The sequence below is a fragment of the Eubalaena glacialis genome, chromosome 20 (assembly GCF_028564815.1).
Source record: "Eubalaena glacialis isolate mEubGla1 chromosome 20, mEubGla1.1.hap2.+ XY, whole genome shotgun sequence".
Taxonomy (NCBI): Eukaryota; Metazoa; Chordata; class Mammalia; order Artiodactyla; family Balaenidae; genus Eubalaena; species Eubalaena glacialis.
Window position 1 is genome coordinate 22,010,934 of NC_083735.1, and position 22,101 is coordinate 22,033,034.

The 22,101-nt window shown below is 43.0% G+C and overlaps 1 protein-coding gene across 3 annotated transcripts in view; it reads left to right on the top strand.

Moving 5' to 3' along the window:
• Positions 1-16,895, top strand: part of DLC1 (DLC1 Rho GTPase activating protein) — a 393,570-nt gene extending 376,675 nt beyond the window's left edge. For all 3 annotated transcript variants that reach the window (XM_061177541.1, XM_061177542.1, XM_061177543.1), the window contains 10 exons: positions 1,356-2,779; positions 3,255-3,431; positions 5,895-6,054; positions 6,161-6,359; positions 8,053-8,266; positions 9,935-10,049; positions 11,410-11,628; positions 12,409-12,626; positions 13,356-13,529; positions 14,321-16,895. In XM_061177541.1, coding sequence (XP_061033524.1) covers positions 1,356-2,779; positions 3,255-3,431; positions 5,895-6,054; positions 6,161-6,359; positions 8,053-8,266; positions 9,935-10,049; positions 11,410-11,628; positions 12,409-12,626; positions 13,356-13,529; positions 14,321-14,441 — 3,021 coding nt within the window. In that variant the 3' untranslated portion in view covers positions 14,442-16,895. The remainder of the gene's footprint in view (positions 1-1,355; positions 2,780-3,254; positions 3,432-5,894; positions 6,055-6,160; positions 6,360-8,052; positions 8,267-9,934; positions 10,050-11,409; positions 11,629-12,408; positions 12,627-13,355; positions 13,530-14,320) is intronic.
• The last annotated feature ends 5,206 nt before the right edge of the window (positions 16,896-22,101 follow it).

Sequence of the window (22,101 nt, forward strand, 5' to 3'; positions counted from 1 at the left end):
GAACTCTGTCTTCCCATATGTAACAGTAACTGTGTTTTGAAGCTGTAGGGATGGCAGTGAAGGCTGGCTGGTAGGGTATGGAAGAATAATAGAGATTTGGAGGGAGAAAAGGAATTAGAGGAGGTAGAGGGAGGGCACGAAATCCCACACATTCTAGTGAAATGGTGGCACATAACTGATTCAGATGGTATTTTCTTCTGCGTATGAAATGTGAGGACGTCTTACGAGATCTTAGGAGAAGAGGTGGGTGTAGTAGTGGGAGTGAGTGTCACAAATTAGAGTAAACAGGAGTAAGTTTGGTCAAAGAACATATTTCTGACTGTTCAGAGTACCCATTTTAATTATCTAACCTACAGCAAGTTGCCTTCTTGGGGGAGTTAAACCTTTTAAACAAATGAGCTGGAACCTCACACCCGCTGAGCTGTGGAGAGGAGCCTGCAAGTCAGCATTTAATGCTCTCCACTCACTGTCCTGGGAAACTGTGGTCACGGGAGATTCTCCACACCAGTGGGAAGGACATGCATCACACTGAACTGTGCCTTTTGATATCCCGCCTCAAGGGCTTTGATGCAGTAGTCTGTCACACGGTAACCCTGAGTCCCACCAGTAAATCAGGCATCATCAGCGGAGATGTTACTTCGTGTTTGTGAATGTTACGTGCTGTCAGGACTGGGTATTTGTGAAGCCTTGTTAAAAGGCAGGAGCATGTCTGAGGTTGAAACGTCACAGGACACTTGTGGCATTAACTCTGGTTCCCGTGTTGGTGGGGGAGGGAATGAAAAGGAACAGGTAAGAGGCTGAGAAGTACCCACTGACCCACTGAAGAGATGGGATGGCTCACCTTGCTTTGTGTCTCCGTTAATCTGTTAGAGGAGATCTTGTGTACTTTTAGGGTAGCTAGAGATTTCGGTTACCCCTCTTCTTAAAGTGTTTGAAAACCACCATTTTAATTGCAAAAGGGAATATAAACACATACTATCAACAGACAGCAAAATTAAAGGCAGACCAGAGGGAGTCCTACCCATTGCTAATTCCAGTTCAAAATATTTTACATGCCTGGAATTTTCACAGATCTCAGAGGTTTCCTCTGTGAGCAATTAAAGGGCAGCCTATAGATCCCAGTGTTTCCATTAAATAACTCCTGTTTAGCTTGAAACACATGGTCAGGCTTTTTCCTGTTAAATTCTTTACATACATCTTGGTTATTTTTTAAAAATAATAAAATAAAGGTGCAAGGGGGGAAGTGACACGGCTGGCGTTACGATCAGTGTCCTGGCCCCTGGCCCTTGGCGCACACACTGCCCCCTGCGGCCTGCCAGTCCCAGGGGATGAGCGGCTCCATTCTGTCTCTGCAGAGTGAGGATTCGGACGAGGATGAGCCTTGTGCAATCAGTGCCAAATGGACTTTCCAGAGGGACAGCAAGAGGTGGTCCCGGCTTGAAGAGTTCGATGTCTTTTCTCCAAAGCAGGACCCCGTCCCTGGGTCCCCAGACGATCCCCACCTGAAGAACGCCCCCAGCCGTGAAAGCGTGCTGACGGACCTCAGCGAGCGCCAGGAGGTGGCTTCTGTCCGCAGCCTCAGCAGCACCAGCAGCCTCGCCACGCAAGCGACCCACCTCGGGGGCGCGGCGACGGCCCGGACTAACTCCGTCACCAGCGTCTGCTCCTCCGGCACCTTCGTAGGCAACGATGACTCTTTCTGCAGCCTGCCCTCTCCCAAGGAACTGTCCAGCTTCAGCTTTAGCGTGAAAGGCCACGAGAAGAACACCAAGTCCAAGACGCACAGCCTGCTGAAACGCATGGAGAGCCTGAAGCTCAAGGGCTCCCACCACAGCAAGCACAAGGTGCCGTCCAAGCTGGGGCTGATCATCAGCGGGCCCATCCTGCAGGAGGGGGTGGACGAGGAGAAGCTCAAGCAGCTGAACTGCGTGGAGATCTCCGCCCTCAACGGCAACCGCATCAACGTCCCTGCCGTGCGGAAGCGGAGCGTCTCCAACTCCACGCAGACCAGCAGCAGCAGCAGCCAGTCCGAGACCAGCAGCAACGTCAGCACGCCCAGTCCCGTCACCAGGACCCGGAGCCTCAGTGCCTGCAACAAGCGGGGAGGCATGTACCTAGAGGGCTTCGATCCGTTCAACCAGTCCACGTTCAACAACGTTATGGAACAGAACTTTAAAAACTGCGAGAGCTACCCGGAGGACGCGGTGTTCTACATCCCAGAAGATCACAAGCCTGGCACTTTCCCCAAAGCCCTCTCCAACGGCAATTTCTCTCCCTCGGGGAATAACAGCTCCGTGAACTGGAGGACTGGAAGCTTCCACGGCCCTGGCCATATCAGCCTGAGGAGGGAAGACAGCAGCGACAGCCCCAAGGAACTCAAGAGACGCAATTCCTCGAGCTCCATGACCAGCCGCCTGAGTATCTATGACAACGTGCCCGGCTCCATCCTCTATTCCAGTTCCGGTGACCTGGCCGACCTGGAGAACGAGGACATCTTCCCCGAGCTGGACGACATCCTCTACCACGTGAAGGGGATGCAGAGGATAGTCAACCAGTGGTCGGAGAAATTTTCAGACGAGGGAGACTCAGACTCGGCCCTGGACTCGGTCTCCCCATGCCCGTCCTCTCCCAAGCAGATACACCTGGACGTGGACAATGACCGAGCCACCCCCAGCGACCTGGACAGCACGGGCAACTCACTGAACGAACCCGAGGAGCCCTCAGACATCCCGGAAAGGAGGGATTCTGGGGTCGGGGCCTCCCTGACTAGGTCCAGCAGGTAATAGCTTTTCTTCCCTTCTCCATCCAGTTTGAGGAGGGAGGGGTCGGAAGGAGGCTGCTTCTGCTTGTCGTGTAGGGAGATGGGAATAAGTCCGGCCTTCACAGCCGTGAACGTTGCTAAGGAAAGTGACAGGGAAATCCTACCACCCTAAAAGAGTGAACACTGTTCAGTGGGTACCAGAGCTTCAGTTTGGGAAGATGAATGAAGTAAGTTCTGTGGATGGATGGTACGGATGGTTGTACAACACTGCAGATGTACTTAATACTTAATGTACTTAACTGTGCACTAAAAGTGGTTGACAGTAAATTTTATGTTATATATATTTTACCACAGGGGGAAAAAAAAGACTGGAATGGAAGTTGAGTCTTCTCAGTTCCTAAGATAAGAGGCCAGTGAGCGGCCCACTGTTGACTCTGCATCGACCCATTAAAAAGCTTTCATACTCACTCACATACCCTGCCTTCTCTCGCAGGCACAGGCTGAGATGGCACAGTTTCCAGAGCTCTCATCGGCCGAGCTTAAACTCTGTATCGCTGCAGATTAACTGCCAGTCTGTGGCCCAGATGAACCTGCTGCAGAAATACTCCCTCCTGAAGTTAACCGCCCTGCTGGAGAAATACACACCTTCTAATAAGCATGGTTTTAGCTGGTAAGGGTTTAAACTGTCCAGTGAACTGTATTTGAAAATGTTCTCAACCAATGCTCTCCCAACACTGAGGATATGACAGTTGGATCCTATATCTTTAGTCCATCATCCTAATGCAGTCAGTTTCTGCATTCTTGAGGCTACATTTGACACTGCTTAAGCCAATATAGCTTTAGGGAATTTCCATCAGGGCTGGTTGAGTTTTCAGTGCTCTGAGTAACAAATCGCCAGTTGATGGGATGAGAATGCTCTACTCTCCCATCTCACTGTCCAGGCGCTTCCTTCCCAGTGGTGGGAATAGCCCACCACAGGCAAATACACGTACAGGATCAGATCATAATTTGGAAGGAAGGGAAGAAAACTGTTTAGATCATCAGGTGTTATGAGACCAACTTTGAAATGCTTCATGTACAGTACCTGGTTTTGTACCCTTCTTCGTGCACATTTTTAGAAATCATTTTTGATGTGAGTATTTGCAGCATCACAAAAATCTATGTGAGCTAAAGAGTTTAGTTATGTTTTTTCCAACAAAGACTCTTAAGCAGTGGATAATCATTTTAAGGAATTCACCACTCTAAGATATCATAGACTAAAATAATATACGAAGATAAAATTTATTGAGCTGTCCATACTTTCAAAAGGACGGCCCTTGGTGTGTATAGTGTGAGATGTAGACTGTCGGGCTGGATGGGTCATGGATAGGACCCATTATGTGCATATTTTAATTTTTCTACTGAGTGCAAAGCAGAGAAATGTCTCTACATTGACATCCCAGCGCATTTTGCAGTGTCAGCTGGGTATCCTTAAGTCTTTTCACCAGTCTAAGTGTTCATTATCCAGTTGCACAACTACCACTCTTTATAAAAACGGAGAAGTGGCCCAATTCATGAGTAGCGCTCGGTAGCAAACCAGAGAGTCAGCGGAGCAATGTAACCCTTCTCTCTCCAGCTCCTCCCCTCCTTGGGACTCATAGTGAGGTTAACTTCAGCATCAAAGCATCTCCTGTTCAAAGGCTGTTATTATGTGAGCCCTGCTAAATACAGAAGTTGTTTGTTCTGAATGACAGAAATAAGTATTGACTGGTTTATCCCCACATGCTTCAGATTCTCGGTGGAGATCGTAATGTGTTCCTTGCACATTCCGCCGCTGGGCTTTTCTCCCCCGACAAAGCGAGTATTATGCACACTTATAGCTGTGATACCATATACTTAACTGTATGGAAACACAAATTTGGCTGTGTGCTTCAGTTTTACCTTTCCTAGAGCTATAAACAGTAACACGCCATGGCTGTGGGGTAAGCACTCAAAAGTCAAGGCAGTCTGCCTTGCGCCATGTTCCTCTGTGCCTCGAGTCAGGGTTTCCCGGCTGGCTATTTAAAACTGCATACTTTACGTTCTCATTTCTGGGTTGTCCCCACCAGCACCACCAAACCCTCAAGAATCTGAAAGTCCATAATACCTCCTGGGTTCTGGTCAGTTTTTCCAGTGAGTCCAAACCAAATGTTAAAGCCTCGCATTGTGGGATCCACGGAGTGAGGAGAAATTCTACACAAAGTTCTTTTCCTGTTCGGCCCTGCCCTTTCTTGTCCCATTTAGAGAGGTCATTTGTAGAGCTGAAATTTCTGCTTGACAGCATTAAATGCATGACATTGGTTTCCTGCTGCTGCATATACTGCTCCGGCTGGACCTGGTGTCAGGACTCCAGAGAGCCTGCCGTAGGCTCACAAAACCCTCATTGTTCTTCTCCGTCTTCCTTTAGAAAGCTAAAGATGTTATATTCTCTGGGGTCATCAGCAGGAGAATTTATTTTGACTTCGGGTCATTAGCTTGGCCCCCACTGTTGAGCTCTGGAGTTGGTTCTCATTATGTCAGACCAACATCATGCATCTGCTGTTTTCTTGTCCTGATCTTTTTTTTACCCTAAATACTTTGGATCTCATCAAGAACCTAGAAATGATTCTTGTCCATTTTCAGGACAAATAAGAACTTGTTTTTCAACTCTGTCCTGAAGCTCCTACTTAGGATCTTGACTGTTCTTTTCTCCTTCTGTTCCTTCCTGTGCCGCCGTTTTGTAAGGAAGCCCATCACCTCCCTTAGGAACACAGACCCAGTTCTCAGAGTTACCAGTGGAAAGAGAATCCCCAACTGAGGAGCTGTAACTGGGCCTCACAGCCCCAACCCTTAGAGGATGTAGAACAGCACTGTCCGATGGAACTCTCTGTGGTGGTAGAAATGTTCTATATTTGCACAGTCCAGTATGGTAGCTACCGGCCACAAATGGCTAGTGAGTGCTTAAAATGTGGCTGATACAACTGAGGAACTGAATTTGTAGTTCTGTTTAATTTAAATTTAAATAGCTACCTTATTAGCACAGATCTAGAGCCCACAGTGTTTAACTGCACAGATGGACAAAAACGTAGACAGACAAGTAAACATATCCCTCCAACCCCCAATATTTTTTCAATAGGGCTGTGCCCAAGTTCATGAAAAGGATCAAGGTTCCAGACTACAAGGACCGGCATGTATTCGGGGTCCCTCTGACGGTCAACGTGCAGCGCACAGGACAGCCCCTCCCCCAGAGCATTCAGCAGGCCATGCGCTACCTCCGCAACCATTGTCTGGATCAGGTGAGAGCCGCTGCCTGCAGGTCCCGCTTAATCATGGGAGTCCAGATGCATGCATCTTCTTCTAGTTTTGCAGTGAAAAAACGCTTCGTGTTTCTTTTTCCAATAGGTTGGACTCTTCAGAAAATCGGGTGTCAAATCCCGGATTCAGGCTCTGCGCCAGATGAATGAAAGCGCCATAGATTGTGTCAACTATGAGGGGCAGTCTGCTTATGATGTGGCAGACATGTTGAAGCAGTATTTTCGAGATCTTCCTGAGCCACTAATGACGAACAAACTCTCGGAAACCTTTCTGCAGATCTACCAATGTAAGTGTTCTTTGATCTTGACGTTGTTGGCAGTGGGGAAAAGTGGGGTCAGCTGAAACCTGTAGCTCCTTTGATGTCATTCTCTTGGACCCACATGATGATCTCTTAGAAATACGTCATCGATTTCTTTCTTCCTTGCCTTCTTGTTTGTGGAACAGGTTTCTGTGTACCTGTTGAATAATACAAAAATAAATTTCCCTCATCATCATTCTCTAATTACCGAAGCAACTGTGCATTTTTACATTCTGATCCAGGAGATCGTTTTTTTCATTCGTTTCCAGAACAGTGTTATCTAAGACACTTAAAAGAGCAGATTCCGAGCTCTCTTTCTCTCTTCCTTGTCTGTAGGCATTTCAGTTGCTTCACATTTCTCTAGCAGGGCCTGTTGTGTTTAAAGTTTCACAGGTGTCTGTGTTTTATCTTGCTGTAAAACGAATAAATAATCTTTTTCTGCTATTCATCTCAGCTTCTACCAGAAATACTTGGGAAAACAATACCCATGCCCATCTCACTTTTAAGTAAAGCTTAAAGCAAACAGTGGTCTGAATTAATGATCAAGATCAGGATTATAGCTTTTACAGCCTTGTGTTTTTCTTGGCTCAGTGTGGTATTACAGCAATGTAATTTAAAAGCAGCTTCTCTCATGCTTGAACTGTCTTTAGAACTGGCACGTGGGACTTTATTTTATGAGAAATGGAGTTGGTCTGGATTATTTCATTATTTGTTTCGTCCTTTCAGATTTTATGAAAACACAGGTCACATTTCCCCCACCAAGGTATTTGTTATGTATTGTAACCATGGAGCTGTTTAATCAGTTTGTCCTATGGAGCTGCATTTGAGTGACTTCAATTTTCCACCACACGCCTTTTAAAAGAAAAATTTGCCTAGTAAAGGAGACCTGAAAGTTGTGTTCCACATTTTCTACGTGTATTATTTTATTTATATATATATAATATTATATATAATACATTATAATTGTATTATAATACATAAATATTATATAATGTTATAATACATTATATTGTTATATTATTTATATTATATATTTTTTATGGGTTTATTTCTCAAGCGTGTATTTTTAGAGTAGCCTCTCAGTAGGGCTTTCTAAAACTTAAAGAAATTACTAGTTAAACATATGTGTTGTTTAAATGGAATATTTTAGCAGCTTCCTTTCCCCATTTAAAGAATGAGCAGATCAGTTGAAATTAGGAGAGTCCACAGAAATGCTGAACATTTTGTAGTCAAGGTGAAGAAATATCGGTTCTCATCCTCTTGTATGTCTTTGATAAGATTTCTCGTTGAAACTAAACAAAAGTATAGCCTATAATGTTCAGTAATTAAGAATGGTAAACTAGGAGTTTCAAAAAAGTACTTAGAAAAGAAAGAACCGTTCTGTAAAGTAAAAGAAAAGAGCAGGCATCATCTGGAGCTGAACTCTGAGGTGGATTCAGGAGTATATTGGCGTTGTGGGTTTTTAAAAATTGTAACTCCTCCACAGGCAGGAAGTACTTGAGGGTAGTGACGCTGGTGGCCATCCCTAATTTCTTCCGTATTAACCTCAAGTACACTTTTTGCAAGTGCTTGTTCAGTGCTGGGCTGAGGTCTTTGATGCCGCTATTTGCTTTGGGACGTTTCCTTGCGAACGTACATGGAAAATCACTGGGTTGATGGGGTAAATGCTGGTGTCGTGCAGATGTGCCCAAGGACCAGCGCCTCCAGGCGATCAAGGCCGCCATCATGCTCCTGCCTGACGAGAACCGGGAGGTCCTGCAGACGCTCCTCTACTTCCTGAGCGATGTCACAGCAGCTGTGAAGGAGAACCAGATGACTCCCACCAACTTGGCCGTGTGCTTGGCGCCTTCCCTCTTCCACCTGAACACCCTCAAGAGAGAGAATTCCTCTCCAAGGTACGGGTCCGGTGAGACGCGCACGTGCACGGTGAGACGCGCACGTGCACGGTGAGACGGGCACGTGCACGGTGAGACGCGCACGTGCACGGTGAGACGCGCACGTGCACGGTGAGACGCGCACGTGCACGGTGAGACGCGCACGCGTGATGGTGAGACGCGCACACGCATGCTCCGTTCTTTAGACAGAAGACTCCTCCCTTTCCTTGTAGGGCTGTCCGTGTGTTTTTGTTGGATTCATACCTGAATCCAGCAAAAAGGAGTTTGACCTCCTTCCTTCACAGCCCACGTTCCTCCCTTGTACTGCTTCCGCTGCTTCCATTCTTTCTTCTCGGCCCTGGGGGTGTGACTTCCTAGACAATCTCGTTTCAACCAGGTTTTGAGATTTGCATTGCTGCTTTGCCGTGGCAGGTGTTTCCCCTGATCCTCCCCCCAGTGCTCTCTGTAACATTGTCATCATACTTTCTGCCGGCAAACAGACAAGAGAGTTTACAGACCTCAAAAACTGGATGGGGGACGAGAGCCCTGCTGCCTTGGCTTCTGCATAAATAAAACCAAGCTGCCTTGGCTTCTTCAGTAGAACCAAGCTGCCGGCCTGTGTGGGAAGTTGAAAGGAGCTGGATCTGAAATGACTAAGGATGACGTTGAGCCTCAAAGTTAAGACTCAGCTGAGCCAATTGTTGCAAAGTTTCTCCTTAGATGTAGACAAGATCGAACTGACTGTAGAAGTCGAGGAATCTGGAACATAACAAAGGCTCTTCTGCTCAGCACTTATTCTGTCCCCAGCAGAGGGCTACACCCTGGACATTGATTATCTTCTTTAATCCTCATAACAATCGTAGGAGGTGAAGCTCCCGTTAGTATCTATTTTACACATGAGACAAGACTGCAGGGCAGGTCACTTAAGTAAGTATTGAATAACTTGCCTATGCTGATAGGAAAAAATGGCAGAACCAGTTGGGTCATCTTACTTATATGACTATTTCGCATAAAGGCCTCATGGTGAAGTGTGTGAGAAAGGGGTCACTAACCCCCTTCTACTAAATTCATCCTGCTGATCCTTTCCCTCAGCTGTAAAGGAACTTGACAGATATTTCTCAGCTGTAGGCATGAGGCCTGGTTGTGCTAGTGAAGTTAGCTTTGCTTCTGAAAGCCATACAATGCTTAATTAGTTCTATGTTTAATGGGATGGAGAGCTAGAGGTGAGCAGAAGAGAGAGATCAGATAAGATTAAGACAAAAGCTCTAGGAAACAATAGACTTTTCTCTCACTGACAGGAGGGGCTCCTGTTTATTTACACTGGAAAGAATGATCCTGTTTAGCCCCTTGACTAGTGCCTCCCACCCACATACTCCTCAAAGCTGCCTTTCCTTCCTGCCATCCCACACGGTGTAGACCTTACAAGCTGCCCTGTTTAAATAGGAACCTATTTAACGTGATGGTTTTAAATAACCTAGATTTCATCGGAGACAGTCTCTTCCATGTTTTTTGTGCATCGTTGATAGGACTGAGAAATTCTAGTGACCAAAGTAAAGCTCTCCTTAACTACTTAATGACAAATAGCCTCCAGTGAAAGTCTTTTTCTCTCCTTTAGGTTTCCTCGAATGACACATAGATTAAAAATATATAAATATTTGAATCTTTCCCTTCCCTTATTTCTCTCTCTAGGGTAATGCAAAGAAAACAAAGCTTGGGCAAACCAGATCAGAAAGATTTGAATGAAAATCTTGCTGCCACTCAAGGGCTAGCCCATATGATTGCTGAGTGCAAGAAGCTTTTCCAGGTAAGGAGATGGGAAGTTTTGTTATTTGTCAAGGATGATGTAAATGAGGACAAAATCTTGGGCACCATACTTGTTCACATCTTTTTTTTTTTTTTTTTTTTTTGGCTGCGCTGTGCGGCACGTGGAATCTTAGTTCCCAAACCAGGGACTGAACCCATGCCACCTGCATTGAGAGTGCGGAGTCTTAACCACTCGACTGCCAGGGAAGTCCCAACTTGTTCACATCTTAACCAAAAGGTCTTTTCCACAGCTGAAGATTATATATGTAGTCTGAGAATGTCTTATTTATATATTTTATAATGTATAAGCTCATTAGAGTTAATATGTTAATGAAATTGCCTACCTCCTTTTGCTTTACTTAGAAAGCAAAAGTAACAAATTATCTGAAATAAATTCTGTATCTGAGGTGCAGCCGCTATGGAAAACAGTATGGCCATTCCTTAAAAAATTAAAAATAGAACTACCTTAGGATCCAGCAATTCCATTCCTGGGTATATCCAAAGAAAACAAAAACACTAATTCAAAAAGATACATGCACCCCAATGGTCATAGCATTATTTACAATAGCCAATGGAAGCAACCTAAGTGTCCATCAACAGATGAATGGATAAAGAAGATGTGGTGGGGAGGGGGTGTGTGTGTATAAAATGAAATACTACTCAGCCATTAAAATAAAAGAATGAAATTTTGAATTTTACCATTTGCAACAATAGGCATGGACCTGGAGGGTATTATGCTTAGTGAAATAAGTCAGGCAGGGAAAAACAAGTACTGTATGTTATTGCATACATGTGGAATCTAAAAAAATAAGACAAAGAATGAATATAACAAAACAGAAACAGACTCACAGGAATAGAGGACAAACTAGTGGCTTGAAAGGTAAGAGGGGTGTGGGGGGCAAGGGGATTAAGAGGTACAAACTACTGTGTATAAAATAAATAAGCGACAGGATATATTGTACAGCATAGGGAATATAGCCCATATTTTACAATAACTTTGGAGCATAATCTATAAAGTTTTTGGATCACTATGTTGTACACTTGAAACTATTGTAATATTGTAAATCAACTAACTGTACTTCAATTAAAAAAAATCTGTCTTCGTCAATGTACACCCTATTTTAATCACTTACTCTCCTACTGTAACTTTCTAAAGAAGAGGACCTCACACAAAAATAAGCTTTCTGGATACCTTTATGAAGGTGATCTGCTTGCATCCTCACGATACCACATGAGGTCGGCAGGGACACTCCTCCATCTGTTGGAAGCAGGGGGACCAGACTGCTTGCACTGCCTTGAGGACCCTGCTGCTTCCTCTGATGGGCAACAAACCTCCTTTATGTCTCTCGTGTCCCTCCCAGGTTCCTGAGGAAATGAGCCGATGTCGAAATTCCTACACCGAACAAGAGCTGAAGCCGCTTACGCTAGAAGCGTTAGGACGCCTTTGTAATGATGAGTCAGCCAACTACCAACACTTCCTCCAGGACTGTGTGGACAGCCTGTTTAAAGAGGTCAAAGAGAAATTCAAAGGCTGGGTCAGCTACTCTACATCTGAGCAGGCTGAGCTATCCTATAAGAAGGTATGTCGTCTCCTTGTTGTCAGCCATTTGAATTCTAGTGGTCAGGACTTGGGTTCGTCAGAGACGAGATACCCTTTTGCCAACACAGTTCTCCTTGGGGATCTGTCACCCATTCCCTTCCTTATAGAGGTAGGCAGCCAGGTGATTCATATCCCCCAGGTAAGAGTGGAAACCAGTTCAGTGAGGAATAGTACTCATTGAACACGTGTCAGGGGAATCAAAATATCTAATGAAATCCTTTGGTTCCACAGAAACACACTAGAATTCCCTGGAATGTTTTACTAATGGTATTGGGCCTTTGGGCATTTTGTGACGTGCTTAGATATTTCCATCATTTGATTGGAATCCCCTTGGGCTCTCTTCTGTTCTCAGTCACTCTTCTCTTGGCCCTTTAATGAACAGGGAGTACTGGGTGGGTGGGTGGTTAACTTGAAAGCCCCTTAAGGGCAGAGGCATCCTGTATTGCTTTGCATGATAGGTGCATGGAGGTATTTGAGAAGAAACAATGAGAGCGGTCGGATGGCCATGCAGGCTTGGCAGTGCAGATAAATCTTAGTTTTATTACACTGACCCTAATATAGGTCCCAGGCAAACAGATATAACCGGAGGTGACGCCAGCAGTACTATTTGCTTTCTGGCCTGATCTTGAATGTAGTTGGGGTCAGCAGCCTATTAAAGCCAGAAATAAACATTAGGACCACGTACCCAGCGAGTAGTTTGCCTTCAGAGTCTAGGTGTGTGGGAATTGTCTCAGCATTGAAAAGTACATCCTCTTTTCAGGTGAGTGAAGGACCACCTCTAAGGCTTTGGAGGGCAACCATTGAAGTCCCTGCATCGCCTGAGGAAATCTTAAAGCGCCTGCTTAGAGAGCAGCACCTCTGGGATGTAGACTTGTTGGATTCAAAAGTGATTGAGATCCTGGACAGCCAAACTGAAATTTACCAGTATGTCCAAAACAGTATGGCCCCCCATCCTGCTCGGGACTACGTTGTTCTGAGGTGAGAGCTTCCGATTGATTATTGTGGCAAGGATGAGCCTCTGTGGCACTGAATGTTATAAGATGTTAACATTATTTAAAATAGAACGTTCGCTTCTAGAAAAGCGTTGAACCCTTCCAAATATGAAAAATATATCCTCATTTATGCCAACAGCGTGTCCATCCCTGAAAATGGTTTGAACTCTTTTGGAATTGAGCTCAGAAAGAGAGGCACATTCCATTGAACGTGCTCAGTGGTAGCTGATTTTTGCCCCCTTTAGGATAGATTTTCTCGTTAGAAACAGCTAGTGAATGCATAAGCCAGGAAATAACATTTGGGTCCCAAGTGAGCTGTGGTTAAAGCTGATTCATATGTGATTCATAAATTCTCTGAAGATATTATTGAAAGAAGAATTCCAAAAATCTTTGAGGAAATGTCACATCATTAGTCCAGAACTTCTCCAACAGAGTAACATTTGGATGTCCATGTTCTAATACATTGTGAAATATAAAAAGGGTTTTCAGACCCACTTCAGATTGGTTCTCTTTCCACGAACTGACTGTGTGAGCTTAAATACCACTGCAGAAGGGGCTCTGTTGAAGTTAGGCATTCAGGAGTCCTTGCACAAGGATGGATGCACGGCGTGGCCCCCATCCTGCCCTTCAGCTGCCTCCTCTAAGAGTGAGGCCCCGTTCTAAACTCGGCTTCCAGGAAACTCCATTTTTTTCCCCTCTTGTTTTGTCCCTACAGAACATGGAGGACTAATTTACCCAAGGGAGCTTGTGCCCTTGTACTCACCTCCGTGGATCACGACCGGGCCCCTGTGGTGGGAGTGAGGGTCAATGTGCTCCTGGCCAGGTATCTAATCGAACCCTGCGGGTCAGGGAAATCCAAACTCACCTACATGTGCAGAGCTGACTTAAGGTATGTTCTGATGCTGATTTTTTTTTTTTTTTTTTGACATCTTGAGTGAGGGACATAAAGAAGATTCAGACTTCTTGTCTGATGCAAAAAATGTCTTAAATGAATACATCCTTGCATCTTGGATGCTCTGTGAAGAGCGGTGCTTATAAAGTAACTCCTTCATGTTTCTTGGTCTTCTGGGTACCACTTACTAATTTCCACCCCTTAGAGAATGTGGTACTAAAGCAATGTGGATGTGGTGGTTCTGCCATGAACTTAAAGCCACAGGAAATGAGAGTTTGAATTAGCAACCAGATGTTTCTCATTTTATATTCAAAGAGGTTTGAATAATGTGACATGCCCTTTTAGTAATTAATTAGGCCTATACTGTGTGCCATAGATCAGTGCGAATTCTTATCAGAAAATGAACGAAATGCAGCAACACCAACAAGAATAAAACAAACCTCTAAAAACTTTCCCAAGTGGCTCTCCTGTTAAATAAATCCTCATTTGAAGTCTTTACAGCTCCGTACTGCAAGTATCTGTATGGTCTGTTTTTGTTCTATATGCCAGAGCTTTCTTTCCTGAACAGTTTCACTCAGTATCTGCACTCAATATGTTGTTCCTTGAGAAACTTCTGGTTCCAAAAGTGTAATGGAGGTGCCAGCAGATTACTTTGGAATAATAAGAGGGATCTTTACTTGCACATTTGGCTGATCAAGAAATAGAAGTATATTCAGAACTCCCTTCAGCTGATTCAGGGTTTTCCAACTCGAATAATTTATTTGCGTTTCCTTTTCTGTCTGTCGTAGGGGCCACATGCCAGAGTGGTACACGAAATCTTTTGGACATTTGTGTGCAGCTGAAGTTGTAAAGATCCGAGACTCCTTCAGTAATCAGAACACTGAAACCAAAGACACCAAATCTAGGTGATTCCCGAAGCATGTCCATTATCTGGGCCTTTGTTTCTAGAACCCTTGCCAGTCCTTGGAAGATTGGGTTCAGTGTCTGATCCTGAAACAAAACTACAAGTTGGAGTGTGGGAATTGATTATAGTGATTTGATACATTTTTAAAGCTGCTTTCTATTTGTTTAAGGTCTGTATTATGGACCTTGACTGGAATATATGACTGTGCAAAAAAAAAAAAAAAAGTATTCCTATTCGAATTGCTTCTGAGAAGCAAAACTATAAATACATTAGGGAAGATAATGAAGAGACGTCACTCTCTTGCGATGTCGGTGTCTGTGTACGTGTACCTATGTCATTTTCTTTGCAGTGTGTGGAGGGACTGGTGTATCCACTGGAATAGTTGGTCCTCTTTGACATATTTTCTCGCTGAGAAGAGCAAAGAAAGGTTTGCACAGAGGGGTGTGTGTATGTGTGTTTGTTGCTGGTCGAATGGCATAGATGTGTAAGTTGGGCTACAGTGTCTGGCACACTGAGACACCTCCAAGAAGGATCTTGATGCATCAGGTTCAGTTTAACCTGGAATATCTGACTACCCATGGAATTATCCAGAAAGTGAACCCATTTATTTTGGGGTGTCAGACAACCCACCCTTGTCTGGTTTTTTTTTTTCCTGAGTTAGTAAACATATTCCTTCTCCATCAACCTCTTCTTTACCTTAAAAGTGATTGTAATAAATTTACTTGGATAGCCCATTTTAAACGCAGTTTGTCTCTAGACCTGATGGCAGATAGCAAAGTTGTTTTTATCCAGTACAGGTGAATTCGGGGATGGAAATTCCCCCTTGCTAGCTCCAAAGCACAGTTTTGTTTTTTGGTTTTTGAGTTGAGATGTGAAAACTGAGCACTCTGAACATCTACTCCTGAATCAAATATCAACACCTTTTACGTGTCCGCAAATTCTTTGCATTTCCGTGTTAGGAGAAACTCTTTAAGGCACTATGTATGGGAACATAGGAAACTGTGTCCCAAGGAAATCCTTGTAAATTTAACCCAACCACAAAAGTTGCTTGTTGTTATGGTTATTAACAGCATTTTTGAAAGCTGCATATGTTAATTGGATTTGTCCTTATCAGCAAATAGGGGTTTTTTAAAATTTTGTTTTTCCTACATTTCTTTTTCTTCTCCTTTACGAAGCCCCTGGAAATATATTTTAGTAGTAATGGAAAGTAGTAATCACAGTAAAAAACAAACAAACAAAAACACACTAGTGCAGGGTTTTGGAAGGGTGGTCTTTATACAGGTTTTACTGTAACGGTAAAGGTTGGCTCAAAAGACAGTATTAGTGAATTTATTTTATATGGATCAAAAGTGAATAATGTATGAATGAGAGTTGTAAGAAGGACTTTTATTTTGTTATAATTTAGTTACCATTGTCAGTGTTATTTCAAAGGTTCTTTGAAGAATTAGGGGGCAGGGGACAGATCAGAGTTTAATTTGAGTATTTTGGATATTAGCGTGCCTCATGAAGATATACTTGTATATTCAACTTTAATGGCTTTGAGATTTGTAAGATTATATGTTGTATATACCATTCTATTAAGAAACATGTATGCCTGCCTGTCCACTGTGCTTTCCAACATAGATAAAGCATGATAAAGATTATTATTTAAAATATACTTGTATTTATACCTCAGATATTCTTTTGGATTTTGTACCTCAAGACTTTTTTGGTTTGTTTTTTTTTTTTCGTTTGTTTTTTTGCTAATGTAAATACACTTTACATGAATACAGTCTAAGTGAAAAAAAGTAAATAAGAGGTTTATAACTTGCTCTATATCTGTACAGAATATAATCAATAAGTGCACTATTAAATGTTTAAAGTAAGGGAAACGTCTGGCCTGCTTTCCACTGTATCACATCTCACTCCCACCCTTAAAACCACAGATGGCAAGGCATACCATCCTAGCATCAACTAAACTGAAAATACAGATTTGCTACAGGAAAAATCGGACTGCAAATCATTCCAAGGCCAAACTGCAACTGAGCCACTCACTAACAAACAGGAAACCCTGGTGAAGGTTCAGGAAGCACAGAGATGCTCTCCAAACAAAGGTCTCGAGGAAACGATACTGAGAAAGTTACAAGAATAAGCAACAGCAACCGAAAGATGCTCATAAGCAAAGCCAAGGTCACCGATTCATCCCACAAAAGGTCTCTTTCCCACTGTTTGGCTTTCCTGTTGAAAGGATTCCTTACATATTTGACCAGAGGAGAATGTGAAGGATGTGCACATTTTCAAGAACTCTGCTTTAAGCCACCTAAAGTGATATTGCCACAACTTACTAATTGTGACTAATTGCCTAGGTTGTAAGCTCTCTGAGAGCAGGGCTCTTCTACACGTCTTTATAATCCCCTACAGCAGCTTTCAGTGTTTTGTACTTGTAGGCACCTAATAAATTTATTATTTGCCAAATGGAATTGATTGAATCAGCGTCTGTTATTTGAAAAGGAAGAGAATCTAGGATGCTGTCTGTCTTAAGCCCTCACTTTGGCTCATCAATGCCCATTTTGAGATGGCAGAGACTGGAACTTGTTAAACCTAGTGAAATCTTAAAGTTCAAAAACTGGCGAAGATGACATAGATATTCTACAGAGATGCTCTGGATTCTAAATTAGAGAGTTCTTTGTGCTGGAATTTCAACCAGTCTCATTCCTCCGATACAATGTGATATGCATCTTAGATTTGATTTTGACAAATACTCACTCTGGGCATAGTAAAGGAGAAAAACCAATCTCGATATAATTTTTTTAAAAGACACACACAGACCAAAGCCTTTTTTATTTACTTCTGCCTCTAGTCCTGGTTTCCTCAGAGCCATATAAAATGGAAGATCAAAATGTCTGAAATACCTAATAATTCAGTTATTTGCACAGCTCTGGAGTCATGAGTTACTAATAGGCTACATGTGGTTACCAGGATGGAAGAGATGCTCTCACGGGCACCCAGGTAGATTCAGATTGCTTTTGTCACGACCTGTTTTCCTATTTACCTCATTTAGTCAGTTATTCCAACACCTATTTATATTTAGCTCACACGGTGCTCAGACCTGAAGATTCCAAAGTCCTGAAAATCTGCTCTCAGAGATACTAAGAAATGATAACGCCCCATAGCATCCTGCCTACCAATTTACAGATGGCATAACTTGGAAGATTCTAACAAAATTAAATGGATTCTTAAGAGGGTTTGTTTTTTTTTTTTTCCCTCCCAGGGCTAAGGGAAACAGCTGAGATTTTGGGAAAGTAAAAACTGAGGAAAAACTAGGGAAGATAATCCAAATTGGTGCTTTTCCAACACCACTGGTTAGGGTGGTGTGTGTGTGTCCAGGGGGAAACAAAGGCTGTAGAGAGGTGTGTGGAATGTTATAGTTACACTCATGGGTCTTTATGCCACTTTTGTCCACTTTTCACATGCTTAATCCTCTCACGCACCCCACAAAGCATAGGTATTATCCTTCTAAGGACTATGGCTATGACTTAGTGACGAATTAAGGTGCCCAGAGCCAGAAAGAGGAGCTGAAATTCCAGCTCAGTACCTCTACCCCAGACCATCTCCCATCTGCTGATCTTTCCCTAATCCAGAGGCAAACTCATAGTAAGGGCCAATTCACTCACGTCGCATCAGCATCAGAATCGGGAAGAATGCAAGGAAAAGGAAGGTCCATATCAAAATAACCACATTAGTCAAGGTTGCAAAGAAATTATTCTGTCACCCGATTACTGAGATGCTTAAGGAGAAATTAAGTAGGTCAAGATAGAGGTGAGGCAAAAGTTTTGTTTCAGGTTGAAAGAATTTGTAGTTCTGTTTGCAAATTGAATACGTGATTTGCAGTGTACCAAGACTCCAGTGATGCATCCCTGTGAGACATAGGACCTGCTCCTCCCCATCTGCAAGCGCAGAACGATCTGACGTGTGGTCAGATTGCAACCCACCCAACCCCTCTGATCTTGCATTGCTTCATGGATACAAGGGGCATAACTACTTACAGTCTTCTTAATCTGCAGCCCAGGACCAGAAGCCCGGTCCTGTGACTTTCTGCAATTCGTCATGATGCCCACCACACAAGAATATCATGAAGTGCAACTGACATATTTGTGAAGGTGCTTTGAAAACCAAGAGCTATTGAAAGGTAAAGGAGCCTTCATGAAAGCAAAGTGGAATTTAGCCCAAATGCGTTTCCCCACCTGCCTGTTGAAGCATACATAAATGATTATAAAGCAGAAATCCTAAACAGTGAGATCATGGCATGCATGTCATCTTGGTGTTCCATCAGGATGAAATTTGCCTAAGGAATTTAAATTCCATTTGCCTAAGGAATGCAAATTACAAAAAACCTCAAAGAGCCTGTGGCAGGGAAAGCTCAGGTAGGTCTGTGCAGTTGCAGTGAAATTGGGCCCATTCTTCAGGGAATGATCAGTTTTTTTCAGGCTGGGAGTTTGCTAAATCATGTTGGCAGCTGTAGCCCAAAGTAATTACCCTCTCTGTGTATACACAGTTCCCATTAGAGCAGCCGGTTTGCCTGTCTGGACCCAAGGCTGTGTTGACAACTATAGTATAAACACCTCTTTGCAGAGATTTTTCATCTCATTAGACTTAAAAAAAAAAAAAAATGAGGGCAAGAAATGTTCCTCATAGGGGATTTTCATTTCTTTCTCTTTCCTATCAAGATACAAAGCACTGTGGAAAGCAAAAGACTTACACTTTTTATGACTCATCATCAGCCATGATTTGGTGATGTTGTTCCCACAAAAATAGTGACTTGTTCCCATAAAAATAGTCTGATTCCTAAGGAAAATGTTTTTAAAAGCTCTGTAGGTTACAGGTACTTGACAGATACAAACGTGTTTGGCTCACATCTGATAGGACTTGATGTTGAGCTACCATTTATTAAGCCTAATAATGTGCTAGGTACTGAAATATATGCTTTATTCAATTAATATTACATTTAAATCCCATAGCAGTCCTTTGAAGGAGAACTTACTAGCCTCATTTTATAAATGAAAAAGTTTAAAGAGGCAGGAATGCTTAAAGAAATAAAGCAGCTATATAGTATTTGCAAAGGGACTCAAGAAATCTAGAACAGCACTGTATGACAGAACATTCTGCTCTAGTACGTGCGGCTGTTGTTGAAATGTGGCGAATGAGACTAAGGATCTGGATGTTTCATTCTATTTAATTTTTATTAAGTTAGATTTAAACAGTTCTAGGTAGCTAGTGGCTACTGGACTGGACAGTATAATTTTTATTCCAAAGATCTGAGAATAATTCCAAGCAATTCAATTCTTCTCTCTCTCTTCCACCTATAATAATCCTCCAAGGAAGTAAGGAAGGAAGAGGAAAGAAAGAAGAAAGAAAGGAGGGAGGAAGGGAAAGAGAGAGAGAAAGAGAAAGGAAAGAAAAGAAGGAAAGAAAGAAAGAGAGAGAAAGAAAGAAAAAGGAAGGAAGAAAAGAGAGGAAGGAAGGAAGGAAAGAAAGAGGGGGAAGGAGGAAGGAAGGAGAAAGAAATATAGTAAATATTTGTAAAAATCCATATTTCGGGTCAGATAATACCCACTCAACATTCCACCAGCCACAAGACTAAAACTGTGTCTCCCCCAGCCTGTGGCCACCTCCTGCACTTCTCAAGCTTGAGTTGGATGATCTCTTTTCTTTGCTGCTAGAGTACTTGTACATCACCAAACCACATATAATGCTGTAGCTGATCTGAAAGAACGTTCTGTAATTCAAAATATTCTCCTCAGCTTGCTGCAAGCCATGGCATCCTCACAGATGCTGCGATCCCAGCAACCACAGCGGTCCCTTCGTGGTCGGCGCCTGTCCCCTCGGTTTCCTTGTCGCTGGTGTCCAGGCCTTCTTGCAGGCTGGTGAGACCAGCTACCTGGCAGCAGCTGTCAGAGCCCAGGGTATCCTTCACTGATAAGAGTTCTTGGTGAGGTGTCTGAACTTAAAAGTCAGTGGTAACAGCTCTAAGATAAAGATACATCTTCAACACTGGGTCCTAGCTTTTTGCTTCCAAGGACTCTTCACTATACTTCTTAACACCTTCCAGTCTTTTTCAAAGTTGTCAAATATTTGTGGTATTAAACAGTATAGCTTACTAAGAAGTAATGTGTTTTTTAAAATTTTCAATATAGATATATATTATTTAAAACTGCTAATCAAGTCTAGAGGCATCTTAGAAATAAGTGCGAAATAACTTTTTTTGGCACATGATTTGAGAGTTTTCTTAATGAAAAATAGCTTATGAAGGCTTTTAAGCTGAAGACCGTCCAAGGCCATAGACTCCTCCCCATCACTAGTCTGTAGCTGAGTGATGGTTCCTAGCCCTGATACTCAGATAATTAATCAAGGAAAAGGGGGATTTAATGTCATGCTCCAGAGAAACTAGTCTTCTTGACTTCCAAGGCTGGCCGATAAGATGTATTTTTTTCAACAACAAACATAAGGCAAGCTCTATTTTGTTGCAGTATTTTAAAATGTAAAAATATGAATAGATCATTAATATCATTCCAGGAAAGCAGGAAATGAAGAATTCACACAGACTGTAAAGATTATTGAAGCAAGAAGAGATGTGAAGCCCCTGGGACCATGCAAAATGTTTCAATATCTCAAAGAGCTAAAGAATATTTCACCCCATGACCCAGAATACTGAAAATGGGATATGTTTTCCTGCCACCATCCGGAAAGGAAAGAAGATAAATTTCCAGAAGCAAAGCAACCTGACTGGTAAGGCAGGATAAGCATACAGCTGTTGTTTGTTTTTAACCAACCTAATGCCGTAAACACTCTTGGGTCAGATTAATCTTCACCACAGGGTCACCCATGGACACCTCCAGTTGGCTGACCCTGAGAGGTCCAACAGGACCCTCCATGAACTCCCCCTTTTCAACGACTCCAGGAGATAGTTAAGCCTGACATCAAAGGACCAGCGGCCATTTAAATTTCAGGATTGCAATTCTGGTGATTTTTTTTTCTTTTTTTTTTTTTTTTTTGCCATTTCATGACAAAGCAGACCCAACAGAATAAGAAAGTAATTTCCAAGACTGATAACTTCGTTTCTTTGGTTTGACCCACTTTCTAGTTTTCTCTGATCCTAAACCCATTCCATGCCAAGAAGAGTACAAATAGAGATAAAATTAGGAAATATAAGGGACACTGGCTCCCAACAAAACCCTCATTTAAGCAACAAAAGAAGAAAGAAACAGTACAGGGAGGAAGCAAACAAAAGAAGGACCAGTGCTGGGTTTCCAATGGCTAAAATATACTCACTAAAATTCTTGAGTCTACATCACCCCTCCTGTACCTACCTCTGTGTTTGGAGACACCCAAAGAGCCAGACTCTCTTTCTTATATTGCCTAATGAAATGCCATTTCTTATTTCAATTTTCACACTAACTCCTTGGCCTCCTCCTTTTCTCATCCTCTCACGCTGGCCACTGTTCCTTCACACGAATGCCTCCTCTCTCCTATGACTTTTCTCTCCTCATTCTTTCAAACCAGCTTTACTCCTGGACCCTCCCCTGGCCTCCCACGTGGCCTGGACGACTCCCTCTGTCTCTTCCTTCATCTCTTTCCATCTCTCACGTCTCCACATGCCTCCCCTTCCCACCCCACATCCCTCAAAAA